This window comes from Monopterus albus, unplaced genomic scaffold (genome assembly GCF_001952655.1).
Source record: "Monopterus albus unplaced genomic scaffold, M_albus_1.0 scaffold209.1, whole genome shotgun sequence".
Lineage (NCBI taxonomy): Eukaryota > Metazoa > Chordata > Actinopteri > Synbranchiformes > Synbranchidae > Monopterus > Monopterus albus.
Window position 1 is genome coordinate 421,548 of NW_018128089.1, and position 14,918 is coordinate 436,465.

At 40.0% G+C, this 14,918-nt stretch overlaps 1 protein-coding gene across 2 annotated transcripts in view; it reads left to right on the top strand.

Annotated features, from left to right (window-relative positions):
- Positions 1–12,694, top strand: part of ajm1 (apical junction component 1 homolog) — a 15,314-nt gene extending 2,620 nt beyond the window's left edge. For both annotated transcript variants that reach the window (XM_020618816.1, XM_020618817.1), the window contains exon 2: positions 8,067–12,694. In XM_020618816.1, the coding sequence (XP_020474472.1) occupies positions 8,121–11,384 (3,264 nt within the window). In that variant the 5' untranslated portion in view covers positions 8,067–8,120 and the 3' untranslated portion in view covers positions 11,385–12,694. The remainder of the gene's footprint in view (positions 1–8,066) is intronic.
- Positions 12,695–14,918: the final 2,224 nt, after the last annotated feature.

Sequence of the window (14,918 nt, forward strand, 5' to 3'; positions counted from 1 at the left end):
ACGTCCACTTCAGGTCCTGGGAGATAGTGGAGCCCAGGAACTTGAAGGACTCTGTTGGTGATACAGTGTTGCTGAGTAGGGTGGGGGCTCCTCCTGAGGTCCACTGTCATCTCCACTGTTTTGAGCATGTTCAACATGTAGGCTGACTCATCACTGTCTCAAATGAAACCAATGACTGTTGTGTCATCTGTGAACAGGAGTTTAACAGAGGGGTCCTCTGAGGTGCAGCCATTTGTGTAGAGGGAAAACAGCAGCGGGGGCAGAGCACACATCCCTGGGGGCACCTGTGCTGATAGTCCAGGTGCTGGATGTGGTTTTCCCCAGCCTCACCTGCTGCTTCCTGTCTGTCAGAAAGCTGGTGGTCCACTGACAGGTGGGGGCAGGCACAGTGAGCTGGGTCAGTTTAGAGTGAAGGATGTCCGGGATGATGGTGTTGAATGTTGAGCTGAATTCCACAAGAGGACCTGCGCATAGGTCCCTGGGAAGTATGTAAGTAATCAAGCATCTAAGTAATGCCTGGATTTGATGAGTCACACAAAAAAGTTCTCATTTTTGTACATTACTTCAAAGATGAAAGTGGGCTTAAAGGGTACACCTAACTGTTTAATTTACATTCTAAACCCAAAATAACACAGTTTTTGTAAAATAGACTAACATTTGTTACATTTGAATACATCGGTATATAAAAGCAAACAATAAAAATCCATTAGCGTCTGATTTGGCACACATTCTGCACATCACTGAGAAGCTCATTTCATTTCTTGCTGATCTCTAGCAAAGGCTTGTGCCAGGTGAGGAAAGTGGAAATCCAGCACATTTTGCACTTGTAAGAGTCAATGGGCTCTACTTTCCTGCAAGAGGGCACAGTCCTAAACTCGTGTCTAAACTTCAAGCGCAAGGTGAATACGGCCATGTTCAATAGTGTTTTGCAACATTGGAAACCACAGATGTAGAACACCTTTGTGCTCAGCCACGTGCATTGTGGAGAGGGAGTGGAATACATTTTTAGAGGGAGGAATATATCATGAGTCAGGGCTGACTTTTAGGATGTGATGATACACATCGTGTGTTTACAGTAAACACCATTCAAAAGTGCACAGAGTCTCTGTTTTGAATCAGCCCATAATAGTTGTTAGACTGCACTGGTTTTGGTGTCAGTTATACTGCTTATACATCTACATGTGTACTATACCATGGCAATGTTACTTTTTGCTGATGACTGTTTAATTATTATTTCCATGTTGCATTGGCCACAGTGTCCATAGATGTTTGGTTGATTGATGTTCATTTTTACTCGTGTGAATATGTGCTATTTTCTAATTGATTATAGTGAGACTATATGTAGCAAGATGGCTGGTAGTCTCTTGTTTGCTCAAGCAACTGGTTGCTCTTTAATAGAATTTATGTGTTGAGGCCCTGGTAGCACGGTCTGCACTGGGGCCCAGCACTATGTTGTTCTGCCCCAGGATGTAATGCTTCTGGGAACTAGAAGGACTAGTCAGGACTGAGCTGAACCACACTGTCCAATACTCCCAATTAGGGAGCAGAAGATGCCAGTATGGGAGGGACAATTAGAAGAAACAAAACAATAAAACAATAGAAATCACAAAAATATAATAAAACAATAAATAAAATAAATAAGAATCACAAAAGTACCAAATATATAACCAAAGTATATAAACAATTCAGTCACATGTACTACACATACTTAGGATGTAAAGCAGTGCCATGTTGACTGCATCATCCACTGACCTGTTTTCCCAGTAGGCAAACAGCCAGGTTTCTCTTTAATTATTTTATTTATAGACTTACATTAATCCTTACATCTATAAAATCTGTAGAGAGCAACAACTTAAGCCTGTGTGCTGCTTCTGTGTCCTATTGGAAAACAAGCAGAAACAAGAACAGTTTCTTCCCCATCACTCTGATGGCCAGTTAATCTGTTACTGTAACATAGGACAACAGTCCCCAGTGCAATGAACAGTAAATATAACTATTGTACATAATAATCTGCTACAATATATACAGTATGTATATATGCGTTTAGAAATAGTTTCTCTTTCCTTTTTAAAATTCACATATTTTTCTATTTTTCTTGCTGACTTACAAGCACATTGAGAGCCTCTGTATCAGAGACTAATTTCTTGTGTTTTTACACATACTTGGCCAATAAACATGATTCTGCTTCTGATTTCTTCTTCTGCTATTTTTTTTTATTTCAAGCCAATTATATTTCCCATTTTTGACTTAGGCCTGACCATGTGCAAACTCTTCAGGAGACCTCACCCAGAATCACAATAATTTGGTAGACATCCCACCTCTCCTGGAAGTTCTGGCATCCCCGGGCCTGCACCACTTCCTGATTCTAATGAGCTGGCTCCCTGTGGGTCAGGGTTAGAGCAGGTCAACCCCTGATCACACAGACTGTTCTCCGCAGTCCACGTGTCCAAACCTCAGGCTGTAGAGCAACACATCTTCAATTACAGGATGCAGCAAGCTCAGAGAGATGTAGAAAATACCTTTGGCATCCTGGCCAACCATTTTTGAGTGTTTCTAATCATTGTTAACATTCAAGACAAATGTCCTGCAAAAGTGGAGGACATTGTTTTGGCTCACTGTGCCCTGCACATCTTCTACAGACTGATAGTTGTGACTTATATTTGACAGAGATTGTTGACCAGTGGGACTAAATGACACACATGACACTGTCCTGGGAAGATGGAGCCAAGAGTTTGGTCTACAACAGGTCCCCCTGCCCCACACAACCAATGTCACAACAAGGATCCAAACAACACAGGGATGAACTATACTGTTACTTCATTTCTGCTATTGGTGCAGTGCCTTTTCAGTGGGGCAAACTATAGAGGTGGCACAAATTGCTATACTGTAAGATCTGATGTGTCTGACTGACCAGGAAACTTGATTTATGAGTTTTATTTTAAATAAAATCCAAATGGTCCCTGATGGACTAGTGGCTAGGCTTCAGTGCTGCTGCGGCCCAGGTTGCGTCAGGAAGGGCATCTAGCGTAAACGACGACGATTCACTGTGGCGACCCCTAACGGGAACAGCTGAAAGTGAATTATTATTTTAAATAAAATCCAATTGAAATGAATTTCAGTATTTAAATTTTTTGTAACATTTTTTAATTTCTCAAAAGAAAACAAGTTCAAAAGCTCTATTTAACAACACATCATTCAGAATCAGAATCAGAATTGTTTACAAGATTTTTTTTTTTTTAACCATAAAAATGCACCAGGTACTGTATATAAGGCAACAATCAACTGAATAGTACAACATTAATAAGAAATACAAAAAGAAAGTAGGTAATTAAAATATAAGTATGCAGGGATTATTTACATTTGTTACAATTGACAATGTGTTGCCACATCCAACATTACAAATTAGTGAACTCTCTGTCAGAGGTTTCTAATGCCAGGCTCTGGTGCACTGAATATTTGAAGAGGCAGTTGTCAAACCACCACATTCTGTGCTCAGTGTTTTTGCATTTGGCAAATATGGCATCACTGTGGTCCTCCCGAGAAGCAAATTTTTCCGGGGTTGTACCAATAGTGCACATTAAGTTTGATGACTCCTCAGTAGCATCATCCTACGCCTTCCTGCTCTGCTTCACCTGAAGCCTCAGGGTGCTTGACTGGCTGGAGGTGCCTGTCAGTATGGACTCCGCTCCACAAATGGTGGATTCCTCTAGGGGTCTGCTGGGCCTTGGCTCAGCCTTAAGGAAGCATGACTCCACTTGGGAGCTGGTCCAGATCCCACTGTTGGTGATATCTTTGGATGAATCATAATCTGCAGCAGCTGCTGATGGTTTCTTTAAAAAATTAACAATTTATAAACTTTCTTAGTATTTAATTCTATTCAGAAGGTATTCATAATATTATTTTCACTGGGTAAATCAGTATCCTGGAATTTGGGTTCAATTTGATTGGGTTGTCCCTGTGAATGAATGCTTCACTGACAGCGTAGACCAATTGTGTTATGGCTTTATTCAGATGCTAAAAAGGCACTCCATGGTATATTGTGGAAGATAAAGAGAGAGTGAAATTTAATGTGTGAAAGGCTACATGTAAACAAACCACCACCTAGACAATCAGCACTTATTTCTGGCACACTTGTATTTAGATTTAATTAAGCAGATTTTTCTATCCAAAGTCTAAACACTGTATTTTATGATTTAATTTGGAGTAATTGTTGTCTTGTATTTATATTTGAGGGAGAATAATACAAATAACATAGGGGCATAGACGCATTTTTGTGTTTGCATAAGCATTCTGCTGGATTTATTTACATTCATCAAAATAATGAGTAGCATTGGGTACTGAAAGCTAATTTGGAATTAGATTAATTTCCAAATATACCCAGTGCACCATACTGTGTATTGTTTACAGTATGCTGGGGTACAATGTAATATTATGGTCATTAAATTTGAACATGACCTTCTCTGAACTGTTACTGTACTCTGACAGGTGCAGTCTTTTAAAAGGGCATTTACAAATGTCCAGTTGCCGCAGGATTTTAGGAAAGCATCAGCCAAGTAAACATCCTAATCATCCTCCATCTGTTCTGGTCTGAGCATCTGCTACACCACTTACCCAGCCTGGGTCACATCCTTCTCCTGTGGTGGTCTCACACAAGTTTTAGCAGCTTGTATTCTTTATTAAGTAAGAGGTCCTTTCATCTTCATAATTCTACTCTTTTTCTCTTATTTTTTTATTCATTTTACAAACTTTTGTATATAGATTTTTGTCTGAGACACCCAGACAATTGAATTTACTTTAATAATTTAATAATAATTTTCTACTTACAAATCACCAAGTTTCATTTCTGATGTTATTGACAGTAGACCAGTTTTAGCACTCAGCTGCATCTGTACACTGCCTGCTGCTTTGTAACTCCTGCAAATTAAAACAGAGGTTAAATGAACACAGATTGCACGTGCAGCCAGTGTGATCAGAGGCATCAGATGGCATTTATTGTTGACTGACAATCCATAAATGACTGGCAACGATTATAATATTTAGTTGATTCTCACAATGGGCTAATCCTTAACATAAACTCATTTCTATAGAAAGACTGCAACAGCTTTAAAGTAAAATCAGCAAACTTAAAAATTAAAAATATCTGGAAAATCTACTAACTGGAACCAAAAGTGTACATATACTTCAGCTTTGCACCTGGCTCTAAAGAAGCATTTTAAGTAGTAGTGCTTTGCTTCTGGCACACACTAGGCCAGCATAATTTGAAAATGCATATATTCCCCATGTCCATTCATCATGGATCAAATCAATCTTGTCTGTAGCCTTTATAATAAAACTGACATTAAAAGAAATTAAACAAGGCCCCACTTTCAATAACATTGCTCTATAGCACTAATATTTTTTAAAAAGTCCTCACCCTATAGTTTGTATTCCTTGATTTTTAGCTTAAAGTTTTGGGCCTGTAAACCTCAATAGTACAATGACATTGACACGGATTATTACAGTATTGAGAGACAAGGGTACATTAAAAAAATCAACACTTACAAGCTGGGTAATACAGTTACTGTATTCTTTGTTATTAGAATAGCCCATGCTGGATGATTTAATTCAGGTTTAGACTCATGCATTTATATTTAGGCACACTTTTTTCACCATTGCCATCACTGAAGACAACATGAAGTCAACACTCGTTAAAATGAACTTATTTTAGACTTGAAATGAGAAATTACATCAAAGCATTAGAAGGATCTCAGAATACTTTGTTGCATTCTGTCCAAACCTGTCAAGTTTTAGCAACCCCAGGAGAATTCAATGTTCCAGAAATGAAGAAGCTCTGAAGCTGTGAATGCTTAATGCTTTTAGTGTGGGTCAGTTTAAGTGAAAAGATATTGCATTTGCATGGAGCCTATAAATGATAGGTTTCCACAAAAATATACAGTAAAATTGAACCATGTGATAACTGGCAAGTCAAGGTGGGTGGGATATTGGAGGAGTGCCTGTTGAGTATACAATTATGGTTGTGCCACAAAAAACAAACAAAAAAATAACTATGCCACAAGATTAAGTGAAAATTCATAAATGTTTCTGTATAATCCTGAAAGTTAGGAAATACTACTAATAATGTAGATGTCAATGGGTGATATGACCAAAAAATATTATGATAGCATATTTTTACATATTGATCAATATCAATCATTTTTTGTTTGTGCATTTCATATAATTAATAAGGAAGGAAAATACATTCAACAAGTTTGTTACAAGTTTGTCAGTCACATACACAATGTGTGTGTGTGTGACTGACACTGGATGCAAAAACTCCACAAGATACCTTTTAATTTTAAGTAAAGGGTATATTTAGTTTAGGATGCAATCCTAAGTAAATCACAGTTTATGTTCTACACTGTCAACTATTTTTACACCAAGGTAATAACATGTCTTCCTGCACATATCGTTCACTGGTACTGGTTGTTCACCAGATTCCATTCTTCATTGATAAAGTGGATAGTGTGGCTCACATAGGGCTGTACCGTGCAGCCGGACCACGTCAGTAGTGGTGGCAAAGTGTACAGCATCTCTAAGCTGTTCTTCCAGTTTTCCCGTGCTAACCTCATAAAGCTGAGGCACTTCTGCTTTTTAAAAGTTTTTGGAAGCTACAATACTAAAGCTAGTAATTTGGACCTGGAGACTTTGGCTTTCTGCCTTTGACATTGGTGGTTTTCCAAATGGAAGAAAAGGTTTGTTGTGTTACCCATCTTTGTTGGCACAGGTCACTTGCATGTCTTGCAGCAATGTTGCTGTGCTGACTATCCTCCTTTCAAAATCTGAACAACTTCCGAACAATCTATGTTGTGTGACCTCTCTTATCCATAGTACCATTTTGTGTGGACATTTGACTTTCCTCCTGGTTGCTTATTCTTTTCCTTATCTTGGTCTTACATGTGTCAGCTATATAGTCCTATTGCTGTAGCCTGATAGGGTCAAGGTCAAAGTGTTTATTTGTCATATGAACAGTTAGGAAACATGTTTCCCTGTACAATGAAATTCTTACTTTGCCGTCCACATAAATGCTACATAATACATGTGAAATATAAAGTAGATGAGCAATAATATAAATAGGCAGTAAAATCACAAATCTAAGGCACTCTAAAGCAGTAATTGAAGGAAGCAAATCAAAATACAACAAGAACACAATATAATGCGGAGAGAATATATGCTATGTGGGAGCCGTAGGGTGACTGTGCAGATGATGGTTGACCCAAATGTAGAACCTGAACAGACACATTATTGAGCAAAAAATTACACACAGGTTTATCATTATCTAGAGGATCATCATCATCATCATTTTATTGCCCAGCCCTAACTTAGACATTTTAGCCCTTGATTTTCTAATCTGGACATAGACCCCAGAAAGTTTTTTACCACCCCATTGTTACCTGAATTCCCTTGTTCCATTATCGATAACACTTATCTTGAAGAAAGTCATGGGGAGGCTGGAGCCAATCCCAGCCGACACTGGGATACACCATTTGCAAGTTGTCAGTCTATTACAGGGCTGACACATAAGAGGCAGACAGGCCCTCACACTCACAGTCACACTGATGAGCAATTTAGAGTCACCAAAAGACAACGCATAACCTACAGTGGACTGTGGGAAGAAGTCAGATTACCCATAGGAAACTCATGCAGACATAGAGAGAACATGCAAACTCCAGACTGAAAGGTCCAAGTTGGCCACAAGGGAAAAACACGTAATCTACTTGCTGTGAAGCAACAGTGCCAACCACTGCCCCGTCATCCTGCCCCTACTGCCTGAATTATAACACCAAAATAAACATTACATAGAAGACAATTGTAAACAGAAGATCCTTGGACTAAATTTACAGTACAACTCTTTGTTCTACAACAAACCCTGCCAGCTTGCATATGTTCAAATTATAAACATATTTCTGGCAAAGTTTGTTCTAGAGACTTATTAATAACCAAATGGTACTGAATCATATTTTTCTCCATGCTAATAGATTTTAACTGCTTGCATAAATATTACTGACTGAATTTCTTTATCTCTCCAGGCAACATCAACATTAAAACAACTTGATGGAGAAAACTAGAGGAGTCCCTTTAAGATGACACGCACCGACCCACCTGACATACTGGTATCAACTGTGTATCAAGATATAAAAGTGATCCCCATTTCTTCACACTACAAGTCCTTGCAACCCTCCAAACAATGTGATCCTATAAATTACAACACACTGAAGGGCAGTAAAATCAAAGACATTAAGAGGCACTGCCGTACCTTTGACTATAAGTCACTGGAGTATCCAAAATCACACAAATACTCAATGGAGTCCCCATACAGGAAGGCTGATAGGCAGGCAGCAAACCCGGATGCTGCCTGGAATGCCTTGGGCCGCCAGCAGAGATACCGCTTTTCTGCTCCAGACATTTTTAGCCATAGGTTAACTCCTCAATTAATGGCTGTAGATATGGCCAGTGAAGTAGCTGTCCCAGAACAAAAAAGGAGAACTAGATCAAAAAGCGCCCCTCGCGTCCAGACCAGTCTTACCCCTGTGTCTTTTGAAGGGTCCTCACCTTCAGAGAGGAAGAGCAGGGAATCCCAGAGGGCTCGAAGAGACACTTGCTGGAGACCAGAAGTATCACCACGTAGGGAGTCATCCTATTTAGCAACTAGGGCTCATATGCATGAAGTACATCCCATTAGGTTGCAGCCTCAAATGAGTGATGGCAGCAGATATTCACCTCACTATGTTACTGATAATTCTGAGGATGGAGGGCTAGACAAACCAGCCACTAGTCCTCATGTCAGGTGTCGGGTGGACATTAAACCCGATGATGCAGCATTACATCATTCAGGACGGAAACAGGATACACCTCAAGTGGACATACCTTGGCAGAAGCACCGCAGTGGGGACAGTAGGAGTCGGACTGTGCCGCGGCATTTCTCCTATTCTAGAACACCAACTCCCACTGACTCATTAGGTACAGAGAGCAGGCAAGCTTATCAATATTCCCACAGCATGCCAAATAGTTACTTACAACCCATGGAGATTCCCTTGCAAAGAATGCCTTCATCAGGTAATTACTCTGGTAGAGAACGCAGAGCTCATTCCAGTCCTAATGTTCCAACCAAGTTCTTTTATGCAGATGACCCAGGAAGATATGTTACTACTGCTCCTCCTCAACCACGTTCTTACTTTCATGATGAACGTTACACACCAGGACAAACATATACTCCAAAAGTACAATATGTGCAAGATCCAAGGACTCAAATGGTGCATGCTGTGGCTACAAGACCCTATTATCCTGAGATGGAGCACTATTCATACTCTGTGCAGACAGGATATCCCAAACCCTATGCAGCAACTGAACCTGGACCATACATCATACAGACACCACCAACTAGAATGTTTTATGGGGATGATCCAAGGACTTATCAAATCCAGACTGCTCCGCCAAGGTTTTATTATTCCAGTGACATGTATGCCATGCCACCAGAACACCATGTCCCAGCAAGAGCCTATTATACAGAGGGCCGCAGACATGCTAGAGTCATTCAGGCACAAACAGATGACTGGTATGGCTCAGATGCATCTGGTTATTCCACCAATCCTGCCTCTTATGTATCTCAAGTCACTCCAACTAGAGTCCGGCAAGAGCCTGTTTTAGCACCTTGGTATACTGACCCATGTGTAGAATCTCAAAGAATTGGTACAGATTCAAAATCTTACTCAAGGTCCTGGGACAATATTCTCAACTCCCGTGTAGAAAGAGAACAACCTCTTCCTGTACAGCGGGGTCAGAGCTATGATGATCTTCTTGACTCCAGAAAGCCTCTAGCAGGCACAGGAGACAAACCGCAACCAGTGGTAGTCAATCTCTCAAGTTCACCAAGACGCTATGCAGCCTTATCAATGTCTGATAACTCACTAATTGACAAAAGCCCAGCAGAGATATCAAAGAGCTGGTTTGTCACTCCTGAGATAACAATCACTGATAATGACATTCACCCACGGAACCTTAACAAGGCTGAAGGACGGTCTGCCAGTTGGGACATTCTTGACTCCAGAAGCACTGAGGGTCCAGAATTGTCTCCGTGTGACTTTGAAAGCTCGACCAAAGAGAAGACACATGACAATGCTTCACTACAGCAAAGCCTTGAACAACTTGATGAGCTTCTGGCAGATCTTGTGACTGACTACAAGCCACCAAGTAGAAGGGCAAGTGAAGACATTCTGGACCAATTAAAGAAGTTAATTGATGAGGAAGAAGCAGTATCTCTGTCCAGAAAGAGCTCAAAGACAGATACAGAGGAGCCAGCTCCTCTTGACAAGCAGCCAACCTCAATAAGAATGAATCCTAATGCTTTTCGAGATATGGATGGGGTCAGTGATGCACTGAAGAGTGCAGATGAGTGCTCTCCAGATCAGAGCCCAGATGAGGATGATACAATGATGTGCTCTAACAACAAATGCCGGAGGACAGAAACCCTGTTCAATGCTTGTCTATATTTTAAATCCTGTCACAGCTGCTACACCTACTACTGTTCCCGTAACTGTCGGAGGGAGGACTGGGACCTTCATAAAGAAAGCTGCCTTTATGGAAGAATTGGCAGCACATGCCGTCACATCATCAAATATTGCCGGGAGACAGTTGAAGTCCACAAAGCCTTCTCCCGTATTGCCAAAGTTGGCTACCTTTCTCGAGGTAGAGGAGTTCTCTTCCTTGGTTTTCCAAATCCTTTGTCATCCAGTAACTTCCTGCAGTATGGTCTGGATAGTCTACTTATGTCACCTACATACCTGTCTCTTCGAGAGCTTGAAAGTTTCAAGGACAATCTAGGGGAGTATTGTAAGGAGCTACAGGAAGCTGGTAAAGAGTATGACCCAAATGAATGTTTCATCTTGAATGTATCCATTGCTGTTGGTGAGCAATTGCCTGAAGGGCCATCACCAAGGAACCAAGCTCCAACTGTCAGAAAATATGCAAAGATAGCACTGGCTTCCTTCAGCCCTGAGAGAAAGGTTCACAAGAAAGAGAATGACATGGAAACACTGATCCTCACGCCACCTCCAGGAACAGCAGATATTGACAAAGAAGGAGAGGAAGGCAGGAAGGCCAGGGAAATCTGTTTTATCAATATACAAAGGGAGTTAAGGATTCGAGGGGTTTTTCTACGCCATGAATACCCACAGGTGTATCAACAGCTCTGTGAGTTTGTAGAAAAAAACAGAAGGTTCACACCCACAACTATTTATCCTATTGATAAGAGGACTGGTAAACAGTTTATGTGCATGATAATGGCTGCCTCCGAGCCCAGGACACTGGACTGGGTAGGCACCCCACATCTCCTTGATGACATTATTTAAGTGCAACTTTTTGTTTTAAATACAGGACATACAGTACATAACAAAACTGTGTATACCCCTGGTCAATATCAGTAAAATGTAATCCTTTCTATTGAATACAGTTTTGTTTTTAGCCAAAGCCCAAGAAGAATGAAGTCAGTTCTTTTGAAAAACAAAAATGTCTGACTAATTGAACTGTAATGAAAGGTCCATCTTTAAGAATCAACTGCAACAAAAGTCAGTGAAATTCCATTCCTTTTTTTTAAACAGTTGGTACTGCAGCCCCTTTTGACCCATTTTTACATAGAATGCATTTGAAACATATCTGCAACACTATATTCATCCAAACTAGTTTACATTTCATCAGCCCAGATTCCCCTCTGTCCTGTAGCAGGCTGTTATGAAAGTTAACATAAAATGTACATTATTCATGATTGGCTGGAGGTAATGACTCATGTTCACCCCCAGCCAATCAGAATAGGACCTAATGGATAATACAAAACCTCTTAGGCTTTGTCTTACGTAATGGCTGAAGCTGGAAATGCAAGACAGTATATAAAGATAAAGGAACCAGAGTTTGATCCTGAATGGTGAGGAGACGAATGTGCTGCTGCAAGCTGGAGACTTCAACTGTCATTTTTTCAGAGGCAGCTAGCTTAGCTTTAGCAAAGCTATTTGCATTTAGCTGAGTAATGCTCCCTACTAGGGGTGAAAGAAAAGAAACTGATTCATATAAGAATTGCAATTCATAGCTTCTACAATTCTGAGCCGATTCACAGATGCTAAAATCCTATTTTTGTAATACTGTTGATGGAACAAAAAAGGTGGAACTGAACTGCAAGGCGAGTACAGCACATGTTGGTTTGTACTGCAGCATTAGTTCATCTTCAGAAAACGAAACTGAGTGACTACTTCATAACACATCAACATACTTACAATAGTGTAGCGGAGAACCAAAGGTTTTAACAAATGAGAGCAGCTCAGCAATGTGCACTGCAGCTCTTAAAACTGGTGGAGCAAAAAAAGAACCTTGTTTCTACAGACCTGTGCCCCTTTTGGAAAATAATAATAAATAATAAAACACTGTAGCAGAGAAGCTGTTCTCCACTGCTGCAGATGTAATGTTAACAACACAAACGAGTGATCTGCTTTGTACATAGTACTCAGATTGTTTATTGACGGAAAAGTAGCAGTACCACAGTGTAAAATACTCTAAGTGAAATATTCAGTTATAAGTAAAGGTCTTGCATTTGAAATGTCACTTAAGTAAAAGTACAAGTATGTTACCAAAAAGTAAAAGTACTCATTATGCATTATGCATAATGGTATTATACTGTACATTATTGTGTTCATCACATTTAAAGCTGCAGCTGATAATGGTGGAGCTAATGTTAATATTATATAGGCCTACTTAAAATTTTAGGTACTTTGCATACTTCTGGGTAGCATTATGTAAAGTATTTGGTTCTGATATTCATCAGAACCAGTTATCTTACCTGTTAAGCCCAGTGGGCAATTGACAGTAATCAACTGCTTGACACACTGGAGTAAAAACAAAAATACAGTAATACAGTGCCCTATTTTTAACTGATTCAAATCATTGCAAATTGAAAATTGAAACGAATTGTGACACCAAGAATTGATTCTAATTGTGTCAAGTTTGCCAAAGATTCCCACCCCTACTCCCTACACCCTACACTCTGTGTATCGGGATCAGCTTGCGTATCTAATAGAGTGCTGTAGGGATGACATATTTATGTAGGTCACCCTGTTAGCATCTCCCCGGGTTCCCTTAGTTAAAAAAAAAAAAACATAAAACAAAGTACACCACAGTCCCCTGACTTAAGCATCACCACCCATCACAGCTTCCAATGTGTGACTTGATTTAGGGCACTTACCTTTTCAACAAAAACCATTCCTCTTAATTCAGCTCAATCAACTCATTTGTATACCTTCAATTCACAACAACAATCATCTCAGGGCACTTTACATAATTAGGTCTAGACCTGACAACCCAACAAATCCCCCTTGAGCAGCACTTGGCAACAGTGGGGAGGAAAAACTCCCTTTAACAGAAGAAACCTCACACAGACCCCGGCTCCTGGTGGGTAGCCTTCTGCCTCGACTGGTTGGGATGATTGGATAGAGGAGAGAGAAAGGAGGAAAAGCATCAGGACACAACAAAAACAAAACAAAACAAATGAGTTAACGTGGCATTAACCTGTGTTTATCTGCACATAAATAGCATGAGGTGATCCAACTAGTGACCATAGCTAGGTTGGTTAGTTTGAATAGTTTGCAAGTGCATGAGTATAAACACAATGAGGCCTTGACGGCAGACTATTGAGTACATGGGTAATCAGAGTGATGATATACCCAACAACGTCTATAGTCTCATTTAGCCATTGCTTTTTTAAAGACACATAAAAGCATAAAAAGCACTAATGGAATATTTACTGTATTTTATTTTGTAGAACAAAACATGAAAATGTATTTGCATTGTATTAACAGAGAACTTATTTCAGGCATCTAACCAAAACCCCATAAATTCCAGGGCAAGAGAGCTGGAAGTGCAAAATTGCTAACTCAGTTCTGGGTTTTATGACTCAATATTATAGCACTCTATTTGACACCCCGGTGTGACACCACATGATGCACACGGCTTCAACAGTGCTTGTTCTTGTGGCAGGAGAGTCAAAATGTATGTTCATTCATAGTGTCACCTTCTACAACTTCTGCACTCACACAGGCCTACATGAGCACACTCCCAAATTCATGTTACACCATCAGCAGTATGCAGTAACTGTGGTAGTTCTGGACTGGTTTGTGTCAAAGATGCTGGACCCCATCTGATCCAATGTATTGACAAAATTTTTTGTGTGTGTCATTTTTCAAGAACAGTCAACTTGCCCTCTGTTATCGGATGTTCGGCTCTTCCTATAGCCCATAACCACTGCCGTGACTGTATATCAGCTTATGTTTAGTAGCTTACTGACACTATTGTACTTTCTCCCATTTTTATGAAGTGTCACAATCTGGTTTCTTACTCATTCAAACAATTCGTTACCATGTGGAGCCATGTTAGACAAATCCACAGGCTCTTGTTTAACCTTGTTTATGCAGTTAACCTTAAATAAGAATCACAGGCACAATTATTGTGGTGACATGCTTTCCTTGAAAATACAATCCTAATGACCCTACAACTCCTACTTTATTAATACAATATTACTGTATGTTTACACAGTCAAGCTCAAAGTGAGTGTCTTGACACAGAATCTTGCCTGTGTTTGTTTTGTCTTTCCTCCCATGGGAACTCTGGTTGCTGACTGTTGGGGTGTCCACTTAAACAAGTGTGAATAAACCCAGAAAGACAATTTCTCTTGTTTGTGAGTTTTTATTAACAGAATTGCCACCACATTTACTGCTGTTGCAGTGGTCACAGGTAAACTGACTTTTGTTGCAGCAACTATATTTTGCTGCATTGAGGTTGTAGTTTGGGACGTGTAATTTCAGTGTAACCTGTTAAGTTAAAATTATAGCATTTTTGTAAAATGG